The 15,747-nt window shown below is 43.2% G+C and overlaps 1 protein-coding gene across 1 annotated transcript in view; it reads left to right on the top strand.

Moving 5' to 3' along the window:
• LOC119776756 (hemicentin-1-like) overlaps positions 1-14,365 on the top strand; it is a 58,624-nt gene extending 44,259 nt beyond the window's left edge. The window contains exons 11-14 of the mRNA XM_038275345.1: positions 191-451; positions 1,187-1,447; positions 13,757-13,969; positions 14,160-14,365. Coding sequence (XP_038131273.1) covers positions 191-451; positions 1,187-1,447; positions 13,757-13,842 — 608 coding nt within the window. The 3' untranslated portion in view covers positions 13,843-13,969; positions 14,160-14,365. The remainder of the gene's footprint in view (positions 1-190; positions 452-1,186; positions 1,448-13,756; positions 13,970-14,159) is intronic.
• Positions 14,366-15,747: the final 1,382 nt, after the last annotated feature.

Consider the following 15,747-nt stretch of genomic DNA (forward strand, 5'->3'; position numbering starts at 1 on the left):
CTTAAGATTCACAAAGCACTTTTTGCAACATGCCCATTTGTTGCACGTGCAAAAAGATGCATCTTCAATTTAACACCTTCTTTTGGAAAATGTTGCTTTAAAAATTTGTCATAAACAGAATAATTGAGGCACATATTTACTGCCACTCTCAAAACAAACACTTTTAAAAATGCTATTTATTCTCCTGCAGATCCTCCAAGGCTCCCCTCCATCTCTGTGAATCCTCCTGGTGAGATAGTGGTGGGAGGTTCAGTGAATCTGACCTGCAGCAGTGATGCTAACCCAGAACCTTCCTACAGTTGGTACAAAGACAACCTAATGATGCCTGTAGGATATGGAGGTGTGTTTCACTTCCCTGCTGTTAGGTCTGAGGACAGCGGCACCTACTATTGTAGAGCTGAGAATAAATATGGACGGATCAACTCTTCATCTGTTCACATAAATGTGGAGTGTGAGTACAAAATAGCTACTGTCTGAAAATGTATTTTAAAATCGATATAAAACCTTCAAAGAAAAAACAAACTTGTCATTTTAATTGTTATATCCTCATGAGGTTTGAAAACAACTGAACAACCAGCAGGAATTTTAAATCAGCCTTTAAGAAGGATGATAAAGAAGGCTTTATAGAAGGCTTTATGTTACTTTACAGCACTTTCCACATATTGATGCAGGCTGCCATTCTCTAAAACTTGCCTTTGTAAGTTGGTAGGGTTGGATCTATCACTGAATGGTTCCTGTGACCAAGAGCGCCGCTTATTGCAATCTGAGCTAGATGGAGGGCACATCTCTTGCCAAAAGTGATTTTTTTATTGTCTTTTTCTTTTTTTATTGTTCTTTAGATAGGCTATAAGGTGCATTGTATACATTGTTTTTAATATCACTATTATTTTTCGTTTAATAATGATCATTATTGCCTCCATCTCATTGGCTTTGAACCTCTTATTTGTTCTCTCTAACTGCCTGTGGAACAATCAATTTTCTCTTTCAATGGCTGGAAACAAACCAGTTTTCACATCTTAAGATTCACAAAGCACTTTTTGCAACATGCCCATTTGTTGCACGTACAAAAAGATGCATCTTCAATTTAATACCTCCTTTTGGAAAATGTTGCTTTAATAACTAAGGCACATATTTACTGCCACTCTCAAAACAAATACTTTTTAAAATGCTATTTATTCTCCTGCAGATCCTCCAAGGCTCCCCTCTGTCTCTGTGAATCCTCCTGGTGAGATAGTGGTGGGAGGTTCAGTGAATCTGACCTGCAGCAGTGATGCTAACCCAGCAGCTACGTATGGCTGGTACAAAGAGAACACAGCTTCACCAGCAGCAGATGGACCAATGCTGACCATTGTGAACATCAGACATGAAGATGGTGGAAATTATTACTGTGAGGCCAGAAACAGCAGGGGGCAGCATAACTCCACCCTACAATTGATTGTGGGTTCAAGTAAGTTAATGTGATAAATTATATGTGACCCAGTCGTGATGGAAAGACAGGACACAGAAAACTCTCTTTGTGAACTTCAAGTAACGTGAAGAAATAATTAACTCACTTTTCCAGAGGGCGGCCTGCTCACCATCACATCCAGGTTTTCAGGTTCATCATTCACTGGATGTTTTACTGGGTACTGAACCTCTTCCATCAAGATGAATTCTGGATGTTCAACCTCAGTCCCTGGCTCTTCATGTTCATCCGCAGTGACGACCTCTTGGTCATGTTGCCTTGGCTTCCGTACTGGTGTGGGCCCCACACATGGCCTTAAGTTTGATCTGTGCACCCTTCTCAATGACCCTCCTTCCAGAGGAACTACGGTGTATGTTGTCCCCTGGATATCAACCACTTTATACACGGTTGATGCCCAGGCATCTTGAATTTTATTTCTTCCTGGTGGTCGGTAGCGGAGGTACACTAACTGTCCAATATCAATCGGTGGGCAAAACACTTTTCCTTGTTGCTGAATGACTCTCTCTGCAGCCTTTCGTTCCGCATATTCTCTGGCCCTGGCATGTGCGTCCTGGAGACGCTCCTGGTGCACCGCTAACCAGTCCAGTTTGTCATCCTTCACTGGCTCCTGGCCTAACAATGCATCAACTGGCAAGTGTGGGTGGACACCAAACAGTAAGTAATAGGGCGAATACCCTGTGGTTGAATGTGGCGTAACATTGTAAGCATACACCAGCTCTGACAGATGTTCGGGCCAACGCCGCTTCTTTTCAGGGGGAAGCGTACGGAGAAGGTTGTGTAACGTCCTGTTGAATCTCTCACATTGAGGATTACCCTGAGGGTGGTGCGGTGTTGTCCGAGTCTTTTTCACCCCATACAGTTTGCATAGCTCAGCAATCACTGCACTTTCAAAATTTCTGCCCTGGTCTGAGTGCAGACGTTCTGGTACCCCATATTTCATGAACCACTCTTTCAGTATGATTTTGGTTTGTTTTATTTCCCGACTGTGCCCAGTAGAACACAGTATTAATTTGTTTTGTTGTGAATTTTAACAGTTGGAATGAACAATAAAAATACAAAATAAGGATCTCAAGTCAACTTCAATAGAGTGGTTACGGACCTAAAACAAGCTACCATGCCCTGTCACTCAGTCAGTCTATGACCGTCAGGATCTCAATATTAGTAAGAGACAGGTGCACTTGCACACTATACAGGACAGTAAAAAAATGCAAACGTTGCCAATATAGACAACAGTAGTGACCTGTCCTAAACAGACAGAAAACAGAGCAAAATTCAAGTAAATACATGGCTACAGGTAATATCACAGTCACAAGTTTGTCTCATTAAAGTGCATTTGCTGCCCAATAAACATACATTCATGAATTAAATGCTTTGTAAATATTTTTAGAACTTCAAGTAACGTGAAGAAATAATTAACTCACTTTTCCAGAGGGCGGCCTGCTCACCAACACACACCCTCACAAGTTGTGACACTGCAAAATCTCTCCCCTCTGGGTCAACCAGAAACAAAGAAAGTTGTACAAAATATATGAAAAATAAATATTAAAAAAAACTTTGAAATCCGTCAGGACAGTTACAACTTACGCCAACCCGCGCCTTCCGCTCGCAGCGTGGTCGGCTCTTACAAACAGATAGGCGTTGCACGTTTCAGCATTCTACAGAAATCATCACGAATACAAAGCCATCACGCATTAAACTTGGCTTGCTAGGCTACTAAACACTTTGTGACACACATGTATAGCAGATTTGATGTATTTTAGAGTATTTACCTTGAGTTTTAACCACCATGTATGTCTGCAGTCTCTTAACTCTCCAGACTCCCGCTCGACAGAATGCTGAGTAACGTCACCCTACGTGCATGCATGCTCTAAGATGGCGCTGCTCTTAAAGAGGCAGCGTCCCCAAAAACCCCAAATGCAGTAACCACAATATTACAGTAAGAAAGAGAATAAAGGCAACACAAATCTTACATGAACTTAAAACTCTTAAGAATAAGCTGTGTCACACTGATAATTATTTATTCACTTGGTTACATTCTCCCCTGCTACAAGTCATCGTCCTCGATGACTTCCTGATCAACCATTTGTCCCCTAAATTTGGTGGTGTAGAGAACCATACCAGCTAGCAGCTGGGAGAGTACATCTGGGCTGAAGGACACTGCGTTACATGCTGACCTGGCTAGGTTAAATGGGTTCGAGTGTACCCCTGCCATTTCTCTCCTACTCCTACGTGGTGCAGGTGTGGATTGGCCTGCAATAGCTCTCCCATTTTCCCTCTTTCTTGGAATTGGAGCAGGCCTTGCCTGTGAGGTTTCATAAGGCAAGCTCATGTTTTCTGATGAAGGTGAGTGGCAAATGTTTGGTTCTTCCTCTCGGTCCTCCTCAGTAAAATCCCCAATTTCCTCCAGCCTTACCAGATCCTCACGCTCCAGGTGTTCAGCTCTGTTTTCCAAGTCATCTCCTGGCCCTCTAACCATCACATCCAGGTTTTCAGGTTCATCATTCACTGGATGTTTTACTGGGTACTGAACCTCTTCCATCAAGATGAATTCTGGATGTTCAACCTCAGTCCCTGGCTCTTCATGTTCATCCGCAGTGACGACCTCTTGGTCATGTTGCCTTAGCTTCCGTACTGGTGTGGGCCCCACACATGGCCTTAAGTTTGATCTGTGCACCCTTCTCAATGACCCTCCTTCCAGAGGAACTACGGTGTATGTTGTCCCCTGGATATCAACCACTTTGTACACGGTTGATGCCCAGGCATCTTGAATTTTATTTCTTCCTGGTGGTCGGTAGCGGAGGTACACTAACTGTCCAATATCAATCGGTGGGCAAAACACTTTTCCTTGTTGCTGAATGACTCTCTGCAGCCTTTCGTTCCGCATATTCTCTGGCCCTGGCATGTGCGTCCTGGAGACGCTCCTGGTGCACCGCTAACCAGTCCAGTTTGTCATCCTTCACTGGCTCCTGGCCTAACAATGCATCAACTGGCAAGTGTGGGTGAACACCAAACAGTAAGTAATAGGGCGAATACCCTGTGGTTGAATGTGGCGTAACATTTTAAGCATACACCAGCTCTGACAGATGTTCGGGCCAACGCCGCTTCTTTTCAGGGGGAAGCGTACGGAGAAGGTTGTGTAACGTCCTGTTGAATCTCTCACATTGAGGATTACCCTGAGGGTGGTGCGGTGTTGTCCGAGTCTTTTTCACCCCATACAGTTTGCATAGCTCAGCAATCACTGCACTTTCAAAATTTCTGCCCTGGTCTGAGTGCAGACGTTCTGGTACCCCATATTTCATGAACCACTCTTTCAGTATGATTTTGGCTGTAGTATCTGCCTTTTGATCTCGTGTGGCAAAAACCTGACTGAACTTTGTGAACACATCAGTTATTACAAGAGCGTTTTCACGTCCATCTGTGGCACGTTCAAGTGTGTTGTAGTCAACAGCGACAACTTCCAGTGGGCGAGTAGCCAAGAAGGGAGTTTGGGGTGCCTGAACTCGGGGGTGTGGCATTTTTGTTAACACGCACCTCTGACATTTCTTCACCCATTGCTCCACATCTTCATACATTCCTCCCCAGAAACATCTCTGCCTCAATAAACTCATTGTCCGCTCAATTCCCTGGTGCCCCATTTGATCATGCACACTTTTGAGCACTTGTTCTTTGAGACAAGCTGGTAATAGCAGCTGATAACACTGCCCAAGATGAGCATCCCCAATCACACGGTACAGAAGTCCATCCTTTTCTCTGGTACGGGCCCACTGTTTCAACAGGGACCGCACAGGTTTAGGTAGACCCATTTTCTGTGGGTAACCAGGTTTCTTCTGTCTCCGCCAGAAATCTCCGAAGACACTTAGTGTCTGATCTGATGCCTGGAAGTGCTGAAGCTCTGCGTTAGAATAACCAGGCATGGTTGGGGTTCTGTCCTGCACAGTCTCACCGACCGCTTCCTTATTTGCTTCTGATGCATGCAGCAGCCTGACTTCACAAGCTTTGAGTCCAGCTGCAACTAAATCTAGGTCTAAATCAGTACCTGCCCTGAACATGTTACATATGGCTATGCAGCCATCATATTCTGCATCCTCGCTGTCGGGTTCTGGCTCATCACCTGATGGCTGCCTGGAAAGGGCATCAGCGGAAGTATTGCAACGACCAGGGCGATACTTGATTTCAAAGGCGAATACAGACAGCTGTGCAACCCATCTCTGCTGAATGGCTCCTAGATTAGCTGTGGACAGGTGGCACAGGGGGTTGTTATCTGTTATGATTGTGAACTTAGAACCCAGAAGATAGCTCCTAAACTTTTCTGTAACTGCCCACTTTAATGCTAACAGTTCAAGCTTCATGCTGCTGTAGTTCTGATCGTTCTTTTCAGCCCCTCTGAGTCTCCTACTGGCATAAGCTATAACTTTCCTTTTCCCTCCTTGTATCTGATAAAGGACAGCACCTAATCCTAGACTGCTAGCATCTGTCTCAAGTGTGAAGGGAAGGCTAAAGTCAGCGTAGCCTAGCGTGGGGGTACTGGTTAACTTTTCCTTGAGTAGCTCGAAAGCTTGTAAACACTGTGGTGTCCAGGCCGAAATAAAAAGCTGTTTAGCCCTGTACTGACTGCTCTCTTTAATACATACATTCACAACATCATGAAGTGGCCCTGCGATTTGGGAGAAACCCTCAATAAATCTCCTGTAGTAACTACAAAATCCTAAAAAGGACCTCAGCTCTTTCACAGTACTAGGGATGGGCCACTTAGTCACCGCACTTATTTTGTCAGGATCCGCACTAATGCCCTGGGCTGAGACTTCATGACCCAGAAACCTGACTTTAGGCTGGAGGAAGTGGCATTTCTCAACTTTTACTTTAAGCCCAGTCTCCCTTAGTCTCTTCAGGACAGTCTCTAGTCTCACCAGATGATCTTGGAATGTTGCTGAGAACACGAGCAGATCATTCAAATAGATCAACACCATTTGAAAGACCAAGTCACTCATCGTGGCCTGCATGAGACGTTGAAACATTGCCGGGGCGTTGCATAACCCGAAAGGCATTCTCAAATACTCATACAAGCCAAATGGTGTGGTAAATGCTGTCTTGTCTCTGTCTTTCTCATGCACTGCCACCTGGTGGTAGCCACTTGCAAGATCAATGCTTGAGAAGAACTCTGCACCACTCAGAGCATCCAGGCTTTCTTCAATGCGGGGAAGTGGGAATGCATTGCGTCTGGTCTTTGCATTTAGCCTGTGGTAGTCCACACAGAGTCTAAGGCTTCCATCTGACTTTCGAACCAAAACGAATGGTGAAGCATAAGAGCTTGAGCTCTCTTGAATTACTCCTTTTCGCAGCAGCCTAGAAATGTGTTCCCTGACCTCTTTGTATTGATTAGGTGGAATGCGCCTGTATGGCTGAGAAACAGGTGTCTCATCTGAAACCGGGATTTCATGTTTCACACGATCTGTGTACCCAAAATCTTCATCGCGAAGTGCAAAGACATCTGCATAGTTTCCCAGGAGAACCTTTACTTCCGCCTGTTCTTCTGGTGTACCTCCAATGTGTAATCGGCTGAGCAAGTCCTGTATGTCACTGTCGGTTTCCTGACAATCCTTCTGATTGATGCTCACCTCCTCATGGTCAGCAGAAATGCGCTCAAACTTCACTTCATATGGGTCACCATCCATGCACTGGCCCTGACTGAGGGTTCCTATTCTAGCCTTAGGTGACAGCCATAAATCCTCCTGGGAAAGGTTGATTACCTGGACTGGAAACACTAGGCTGTTAGTTGACACTAAGGTTGGGATCACAACTAACCTACCTGGCAGTGGAGCGTTTCCTGGTTCGAACAACATGCTCTCAGACTGTTTACTGTGACCCCTAACATAGACAGTGGTACCTGATGAGGCGGGGACTCGCACTTTGTTTTTACTGGCGACACGGGCAACATATCTTTTCCACCAGCTCAGCTTCCTGTACACGGTGGCAGGCATCCCTCCAGTTGGAATCCAGTTCCCCACCTAGAGTGGTGTCAAACTCAGAGAGTACTAACTGTCTACACCGCTTTGCAATGTTCATCCCTATTATGCATTGGTTAATTCTCCTATTGCTTTGCCTTGTTGTGCGATTATTTTAACCACCTCTTTTAGAGTAAAAGTAAGATCTGTCTGTGCATTTATTGTGGAGTCGGTCTTTTCCAAGTTGTCATTTGGTCTGTTACCTACTATATTTCTATTTCTAGCCACATTAGCACTGCGTGGACGGTCCTCCATAGTCCACATTAATGCCTCCTCTCCAGTGTTGTGCCTGAACGCGTTCATTGAACGAAAGTTCATGAACTCGTTCATATTTTGGGCGAACGTGAACTGAACATACTGCATTATTGCCTGATGAATGTTATTGTGAACTCGTTCATTCTGGTGTCTGTGAACGGCACGCTCTCTCAGTTCAGCTCCGTTCAATAGGTTGCCAGATTTCTATAAAGCCCTCCAGGTGAAACCCCGGCTAAATCACACCGTAAACAAGCCTTAATATGTAGCGGGTAAAACACCCAATCTGGCAACAGCAGCTACCAGTGTCGTAGCCTACAGCCGCGTGCATCATCAAAACAAAATGCAGCGTGGAAGCCACAGCAGCATGGAGGCGACTTAAAACAGGTTTATGACCAGGTGGTCGGTGAGGATGATGGCAACAAGTTTGCCCGCCGGCTTTCAGTAAAAAAATCCGCACTTCAGTAACCTTAAATTCCTACCTCAGCCTGGTCCCTCAGTTTGTGTTAGTAAAATGTTCTTGAGCGGAGGTCTTCAACAGGGGATCCGCGACCCCTAGGGGGTCTACGGAGGTACTGCATGAGGGTCTGCATGGTTACTTGATATTTTTATATTCCCCCCCTGCATTTTTTCCCCCAACTAATTGAAATGTCTTTAAATACTCATTAAGATGAAATCAACACACTGTAGTAAACAGATAAATGGAGGCAGAAGATGTCTTTCAGTCATCAATGCTCACATTCAGCGACACACAGGAGCTTTTTCAAGCTGGGCACCGTTTCCTTCACAACACCTGTCCCATCAACCAGGAATCAGAATCAGAAAAACTTAATTTCTTTACATTACTCCATCACAATTTCACACAATTTCATACAATATATATAGTTAGGGGGTCCCCGCTCCATCTCGCCATCAGTTTGGGGGTCCTTGGTCTGGAAAACATAGAAGACCCCTGTTCTTGATGGTTTTACTATCCATGTAACTTGTTTGTTAAACCTGCCTGGTATAATTTTCCAGGATTCCAGTATTCCTTTTTAGTATGTATTGAAATGGAATTTCAAATGGAAAAAATTATTAAAATAAAAAAAAAATATTTGCACCTTAAAGACTACTTTCCTATTTTTCTTTTAATAATTACTCATAAAAAAGACCATTCAAGCAGCACATTTTTCCTGATGTTTTTGAGAATATACTGTAGGGGTGAAAGCTGCAGCTGCTACTAGTGTGAAGTGAATGGACAGCAACAAAGCATTAAAGCAACAATGGGGAGATGCTGTCCCCTCAATGCTAATGGAAACCCTGGTTGGATAAGGATTCAAAACTGGATATGAAGATGAAATCTGACGCACAGTTTCAGAGTTACAACTGATAAAATAATTGCTGTCTGTGGTTCTAGAGTAGGCTATGGTGTAATTGAGCAATATATGAAAAAAAAAAAAAAAAGAACTATGAACTAGTTCGTTTTTTGGAATTGTGAACTATGAACTGAACTAGTTCATTTTAAAATGTGTGAACTGAACTTATAACTAGTTCAAGTAGAAAGAGAACTTTCCCAACACTGCTCCTCTCTAACATCAAAGAGATTACAATCAGGTCTCTCTCTAATAAGCCTGCGTAGTTCACGTCGAAGGGTGGAGTCACGCACACCTTCAATGAACTGATCGCGGAGTGCTAGCTGCGTATCGGGTACTACACCAGGAGACTGCTGTAGTGCAGAGTTTAGCAGCTGAGACAGGGCATGTGAATAATCCCGCAGATCTTCCCCATCTAGTTGCAGACGGGCATAGAAAGCATGTAAGAGCTGTGGAGTGGTGCGTTTCTCCCTAAATGCCTCCCTCAAGTATGAAAAGAGATCACGGGGTTGTCTTGCTTGCCCACCAATACGCAACTTAACTTCCTCTAAGGCAGAGCCCTTTAGCTGTGAGAGAATGAAATCAGTTTGATCCTCCCCATGCAAACCCCTAGTTAAAATTGCTCTTTCCACCTCATCTATAAACTCATCAACAGTGTAAGCATCTTATCCCACTTCTGACACCAAAATGTGACCCAGTCGTAATGGAAAGACAGGACACAGAAAACTCTCTTTTTGGGTTCGTTTTATTTCCCGACTGTGCCCAGTAAAACACAGTATTAATTTGTTTTGTTGTGAATTTTAACAGTTGGAATGAACAATAAAAATACAAAATAAGGATCTCAAGTCAACTTCAATAGAGTGGTTACTGACCTAAAACAAGCTACCATGCCCTGTCACTCACTCAGTCTATGACCGTCAGGATCTCAATATTAGTAAGAACCAGGTGCACTTGCACACTATACAGGACAGTAAAAAAATGCAAACGTTGCTAATATAGACAACAGTAGCGACCTGTCCTAAACAGACAGAAAACAGAGCAAAATTCAAGTAAATACATGGCTACAGGTAATATCACAGTCACAAGTTTGTCTCATTAAAGTGCATTTGCTGCCCAATAAACATACATTCATGAATTAAATGCTTTGTAAATATTTTTAGAACTTCAAGTAACGTGAAGAAATAATTAACTCACTTTTCCAGAGGGCGGCCTGCTCACCAACACACACCCTCACAAGTTGTGACACCGCAAAATCTCTCCCCTCTGGGTCAACCAGAAACAAAGAAAGTTGTACAAAATATATGAAAAATAAATATTAAAACAAACTTTGAAATCCGTCAGGACAGTTACAACTTACGCCAACCCGCGCCTTCCGCTCGCAGCGTGGTCGGCTCTTACAAACAGATAGGCGTTGCACGTTTCAGCAATCTACAGAAATCATCACGAATACAAAGCCATCACGCATTAAACTTGGCTTGCTAGGCTACTAAACACTTTGTGACACACATGTATAGCAGATTTGATGTATTTTAGAGTATTTACCTTGAGTTTTAACCACCATGTATGTCTGCAGTCTCTTAACTCTCCAGACTCCCGCTCGACAGAATGCTGAGTAACGTCACCCTACGTGCATGCATGCTCTAAGATGGCGCTGCTCTTAAAGAGGCAGCGTCCCCAAAAACCCCAAATGCAGTAACCACAATATTACAGTAAGAAAGAGAATAAAGGCAACACGAATCTTAGATGAACTTAAAGGTACACTATGCAACCGGTGTTGATTTTCCAGCGAGGCTCCCCCCAGAGGGCGAAAGTAAAAGTGCACTGTCGTAAATATGCACAGCTGTTCTCCTGGTTTCTCCGTCAAGCCAGGCGCGGTTGTTTTGAGCTTAGCAGACAGGCGAACGCAACGAATGACTAATGCTGCGTTCACACCGCAGCTGGCGTGACAGAAGCAGCGAGTTTACATGCAAAGTCAATGGTTGACGCGCGTCAAGGCGCAGCAAAAGGTCCCGCGGCGCGTTTTGAGCAGCAGGCGCAGCACGTCTGAGCAGCTGAAGCAGCGCGTCGGGCGCGTTTAATCATCTGATGCAGGGAGAGAGACACAGCGCTGATGATCAGAGGCTATGATTACTCCTCTTAAACAGTTTATTGACGCCTAAATTAACTTAAAATGCAGAAATCTGCCGGCAGAATATGCAGTTTGGATTATTTAGATGAAAAACACCTACCAGCTGCCGCGGTGAACCGCGAGGAGGCGACCCGGCCAGAGGCTGCTGATGAAAGGATTCCTACTGTCGGTGCACCGCTGGTATGTGGGGGTCTGAGCGGCTCCGACAGAAAAAATATTGAAGGCAGGATAATAATCTGAATGAACTGACGGCACTGATTACGTTTTCAGGTGTATTTTCTCACTTAAACACATATTAAAACTACTTTATTCCCACTGATCACAGCAAATATAGCTGCAAGGCAGAGAAAGGATAGTGAAGCTCCGCCCAACGCGCGTCAGACACACTTTTGCACCGCGCAGCCAGAGCAGCAAAGCTGCTTCAGCAGCGCGTCAGAACTAACTGGTACAAGCAGCAAAAATGAAGCAGCAGACGCGATTTTGCTGCGTCCGATGTGTACGTAGCATAACTGCACAAAGATCGCCACTGTGCTAGCAACGAGAATGCTTTTAACCGGGGGCGTGTAGCAGTTCTCGCCGTAAAGCAAGACTGACTCTCGCGAGACTTCTGAGCCTGTGGGTGCGGGTCGGTGCTCCTGCAATTGCAAGTGCGGTATTTCCCCCACAGACCACCAGGGCGGCCGAGAATACCTTTGTTCAACCTGAAATGACTCATTTAATCATCCAAAACGTTATGGAACACATTCATTAACTGAAAAATGTTGCATAGTGTGCCTTTAAAACTCTTAAGAATAAGCTGTGTCACACTGATAATTATTTATTCACTTGGTTACATATATAAATATATTTACTGTAGGCAGAAATCTGACTTTTTGCTCAAAGATCTTCAGCTAGACTTCTGATTAAACTGAAGTAATGTTTTATCCTGAAGATGATCTTCCTGATTAAAACTGTTAAGTGTTAATCCATGCAATGGATAAAATCCAGATGTGGTCTGGTTAAACAGTTTCATTTTAAAATTCCTCTAAATATACGTGAAAGTACTTCTTTAAAACCTGGTATCTCTTAAAGTGATTGAGCCTTATCTGCTAGATTAGAATTGAATTGAAGGAATTGAAGGAGCTGCTAAAATTATCCCTAATCAGTTTTGGATTAGTCATGTCTATTTCAGCTACACATGTCAGATCTTAAAAATTAGAGACGTAGGTCCAGTTAGAAGGATGTAATTCAATGCTTATTAGCGGCCTTTCTGTTAAAATGCAGAAAATCTTTTGCCCACTTCCTGCTAGTTTTCTTCTTTTCACGTTTGTCACAGTGGCTGAGAGGTGCAAATTAAATATAAAAGCATAAAAGCACCGCAAATAAAAAAAATTATATCATCAAACACAAAACCTAGACTATCACACAAATACATATTACATGATCAAAATGAACACTGCAGGACAGAAATGGTGCAATCATATAAAATAGAAAGCAGCAAAGATAAAAAAAAATCCAAATATAAAACCTGAACATTTCTCCACAAGCAACTTCGAAACACGCGCCATGCACCAAATGACCATACCCACTAAGCAAGCTTGTAGCGACACAGGGACTTAAATGTAGCAGCTGCAGCCTGAGTCGGCAGTGAGAGAGGAGAGCAAATTTTCTGTTTTCTCTTTAAACACAATTCACACATGCATGAAGCTTCCAACTTTCCCTATGAATTTAGAATTGGAATTTTAAAATAATATAATTTTATTTCTTTAAAACTGTTGTAGTAAAATAGAATAGCTGGGGCATGTCAGCAGCCCTTGCAGACACGCCCCCAGCATCTCAGGGCAGAGCTAAAGGACATTTGTTAATGGGCTCTATGCACAACTCCACTACTTCCTGAATTTGCAGAAGTTCTTTTCCTGTCGTTTTCTACTACTTTCTACTGGATGAACTGATTACTCCAGGTGTGCCTGACCTCAGTAACTATGGACAGACACTCCTGGATTCATCAGTTCATCCAGTGATGAAATGCAGGAAACAAAAAGCTGCCTTAAATTCAGGAAGTAGTGAAGTTGTGGAAAAAGCCTGTTAGTTTTAGGACCTAAGATTATATGCTTAGTTGAGTATTTAATCATTTAAACTTGGATGAAAATCATATTGGTGTGACAAACTGAGAACACAAATGTATTTATAGTTTACAGTATCACCACATTTGTTACTGCTAAGGGGCTCAACCTGTTGCTCAACCCTACTGAAAACCTTCATTAAAAAAGCGTTTTCTGATTACCTTTGTTGTCTTTTATAAAGATCTAAATTTGTTTGCTTTTGCTGAAACTCATGTATGTGACAAAGATGGAAAAATGTGAAATCAGGAAGGAGGCAAATATACTTTCACACCATTCTATGTTCTAGTTTAGTGTTTGTTGTTCCTCTTTCTAGAACTCAAAGAAGTATTTCATTTATTTGTTCCTTAAGTTGTGCTTTTCTAAGAATCTCTAACTCATGTCTTCACCTGACTTGTTCTTTTCTGTCCACCAGAATGTAATTCTTCAACATTTCTCAATTTCTGTCACTATTTTAGGTTCATCCACAGCTGCTGTTGCTGGATCCATCACTGTTATTCTCCTGGTGGGTTTGTTTGTGTTTGCCTTCATCCTTTTTAGGTGAGAAACTCCTTTTTACATCTTCAAAGCCGTTTACTATCTATCTGGGATATCATGTGATTCTTTCTTTTATTTCTTTTGATCATATTTGCAGGAAAAAGATGGCATCAAGCCCAACATCTGAAATCAGAGTGAGTGAAAAAGGGACAAAGAGCTCTGTTGTTAGTCTGCCTTCATCTAATCATTTCCTCCGTTAGACTGTCAGAAAGTGGGATGCTTAGATTCTTTCTAGAAGTTTCTGGGGTTGTATTAATATCAGGTCTTGTCAGAACATTGGCAACATTATGTTGCTCTTATTATTGCTGTATCTTTACTCTTCAGCAGAATTCTGGCAGACAGCTGGAGACTCCACCAACTGCAGCTCTTGGAAATACAACAGATCAAGATGAGCTTTGCTATGCTGGTGTGACTTTCTCTAAGAAACAAGAGGAACCTGTTTATTCTAACTTCATGCAAGCTCAACCCAAAACACGTCAACATAGGGAGGGGGAGGATGTGGAGTATTCAATGGTCATGTGCAAGAAGACACCTGGATGGGTTCAGAAATATTTTTGTTGTTCTTCCTTTAGCAATTTAAATTTCTTAAACATTAATGAGTACATTTATTCTTATAAAGTGTATTTTTCCTTTCACAGCCCAGGAAATCATGGCGCCTCTGATGAATCATGTGCTCTGTACAGCACAGTCAACAAAGTGAACAGATTATAAACAATGCTCCACCTGGGACTCCTGTCTTTTTAGCTGATCAAAAAGACAGGAGGCTAGCACACAGCTCCAGCTGCTTCATCTAGAAACCACTTATCAGACCAAATCAGTAGTGATGAGCTCCAACCAGGTTGTTAGCAGAACAGAAGCATCACAGGGGAAGCTACTCTCACTGCTACTCTTTATGCCTCTAACTTCCAGTACAAGACAGAGTCACATCATCTGCAGAAATATTCGGATGACTCTGCAGTCATTGGGTCGTCAGAGATGGACAGGAAGCTGTCTGTTTGTCATTCAAAGAAGCTGTAGGTCCTGGCAGGAGAGAGACAGCAGAACCATGTCTTCTAATGAGTCCGCTCTAGTCGAGATATGCTGGTCCCAGAACAACTGCACCTAGAAATCCTATCCATAAAGGTTATGAACAGCAGCGAGAGCCGCCCTGTTGGAGTCCAACATGCAATGGGAACAGGTTTTACTTAATGCCGGCAATGTGGACCAACCCCTGCTCCGTTTGTACAGAGAAGGGATGGCCCCTAGTAAAGGGCCTCTGACTCTGTACTCCAGAAGCGCCCCCCGACAGGGAACCACAAGGGACGCAGTCGAATGTCTCTTCCAGGTCTGCAAAACTCATGTGCACCTGTTGGCCAAACTCCCAGGCACCTTAAAGCACAATAAAAAGAGTGTGGAGGTGGTTCACTGTTCCATGGCTGGGACAAAACATACTGCTCCTTCTGAAACCAAGTTTCGACAGTTAGCCAGACTTTCTTTTCCAACATCCTGGCATAAACCTACCCGGCAGTAACGACTGGCCAATAGAGGGCGCTAGGGCACTGCCCCAACAGCCCAATGACCTTGATTTAGAGTTAAATTTAATATTTGAAATTAAAATATTTCGAAATATATAGATATATCTATTTTTTTAGATGTGCAAGATAAATATTTACCGTATTTTTAATGACGAGCAAAGCATTATTAAATTTTTCGTCGGATTGGTAATGTATTTCCGCCCCAGGGCGGAAAAGTCTTTTGCCATTGACTCTCGTTAAAAGCTGTACATGCACAGTAGCTTCTCTGCAATAGAGAAGTATAGGAGAGTTCAGGGCACAGCTCTGGTGCGGTGAGGTTGAACCGGACCTAATCAGCCAAACATTAAAATTAATCAGCAGTTCAAAGACAGATGGAGATGGATCACTTGGTCTTTTTC

Source organism: Cyprinodon tularosa, unplaced genomic scaffold (genome assembly GCF_016077235.1).
Source record: "Cyprinodon tularosa strain WSP-4 unplaced genomic scaffold, ASM1607723v1 ctg954, whole genome shotgun sequence".
Classification (NCBI taxonomy): Eukaryota; Metazoa; Chordata; class Actinopteri; order Cyprinodontiformes; family Cyprinodontidae; genus Cyprinodon; species Cyprinodon tularosa.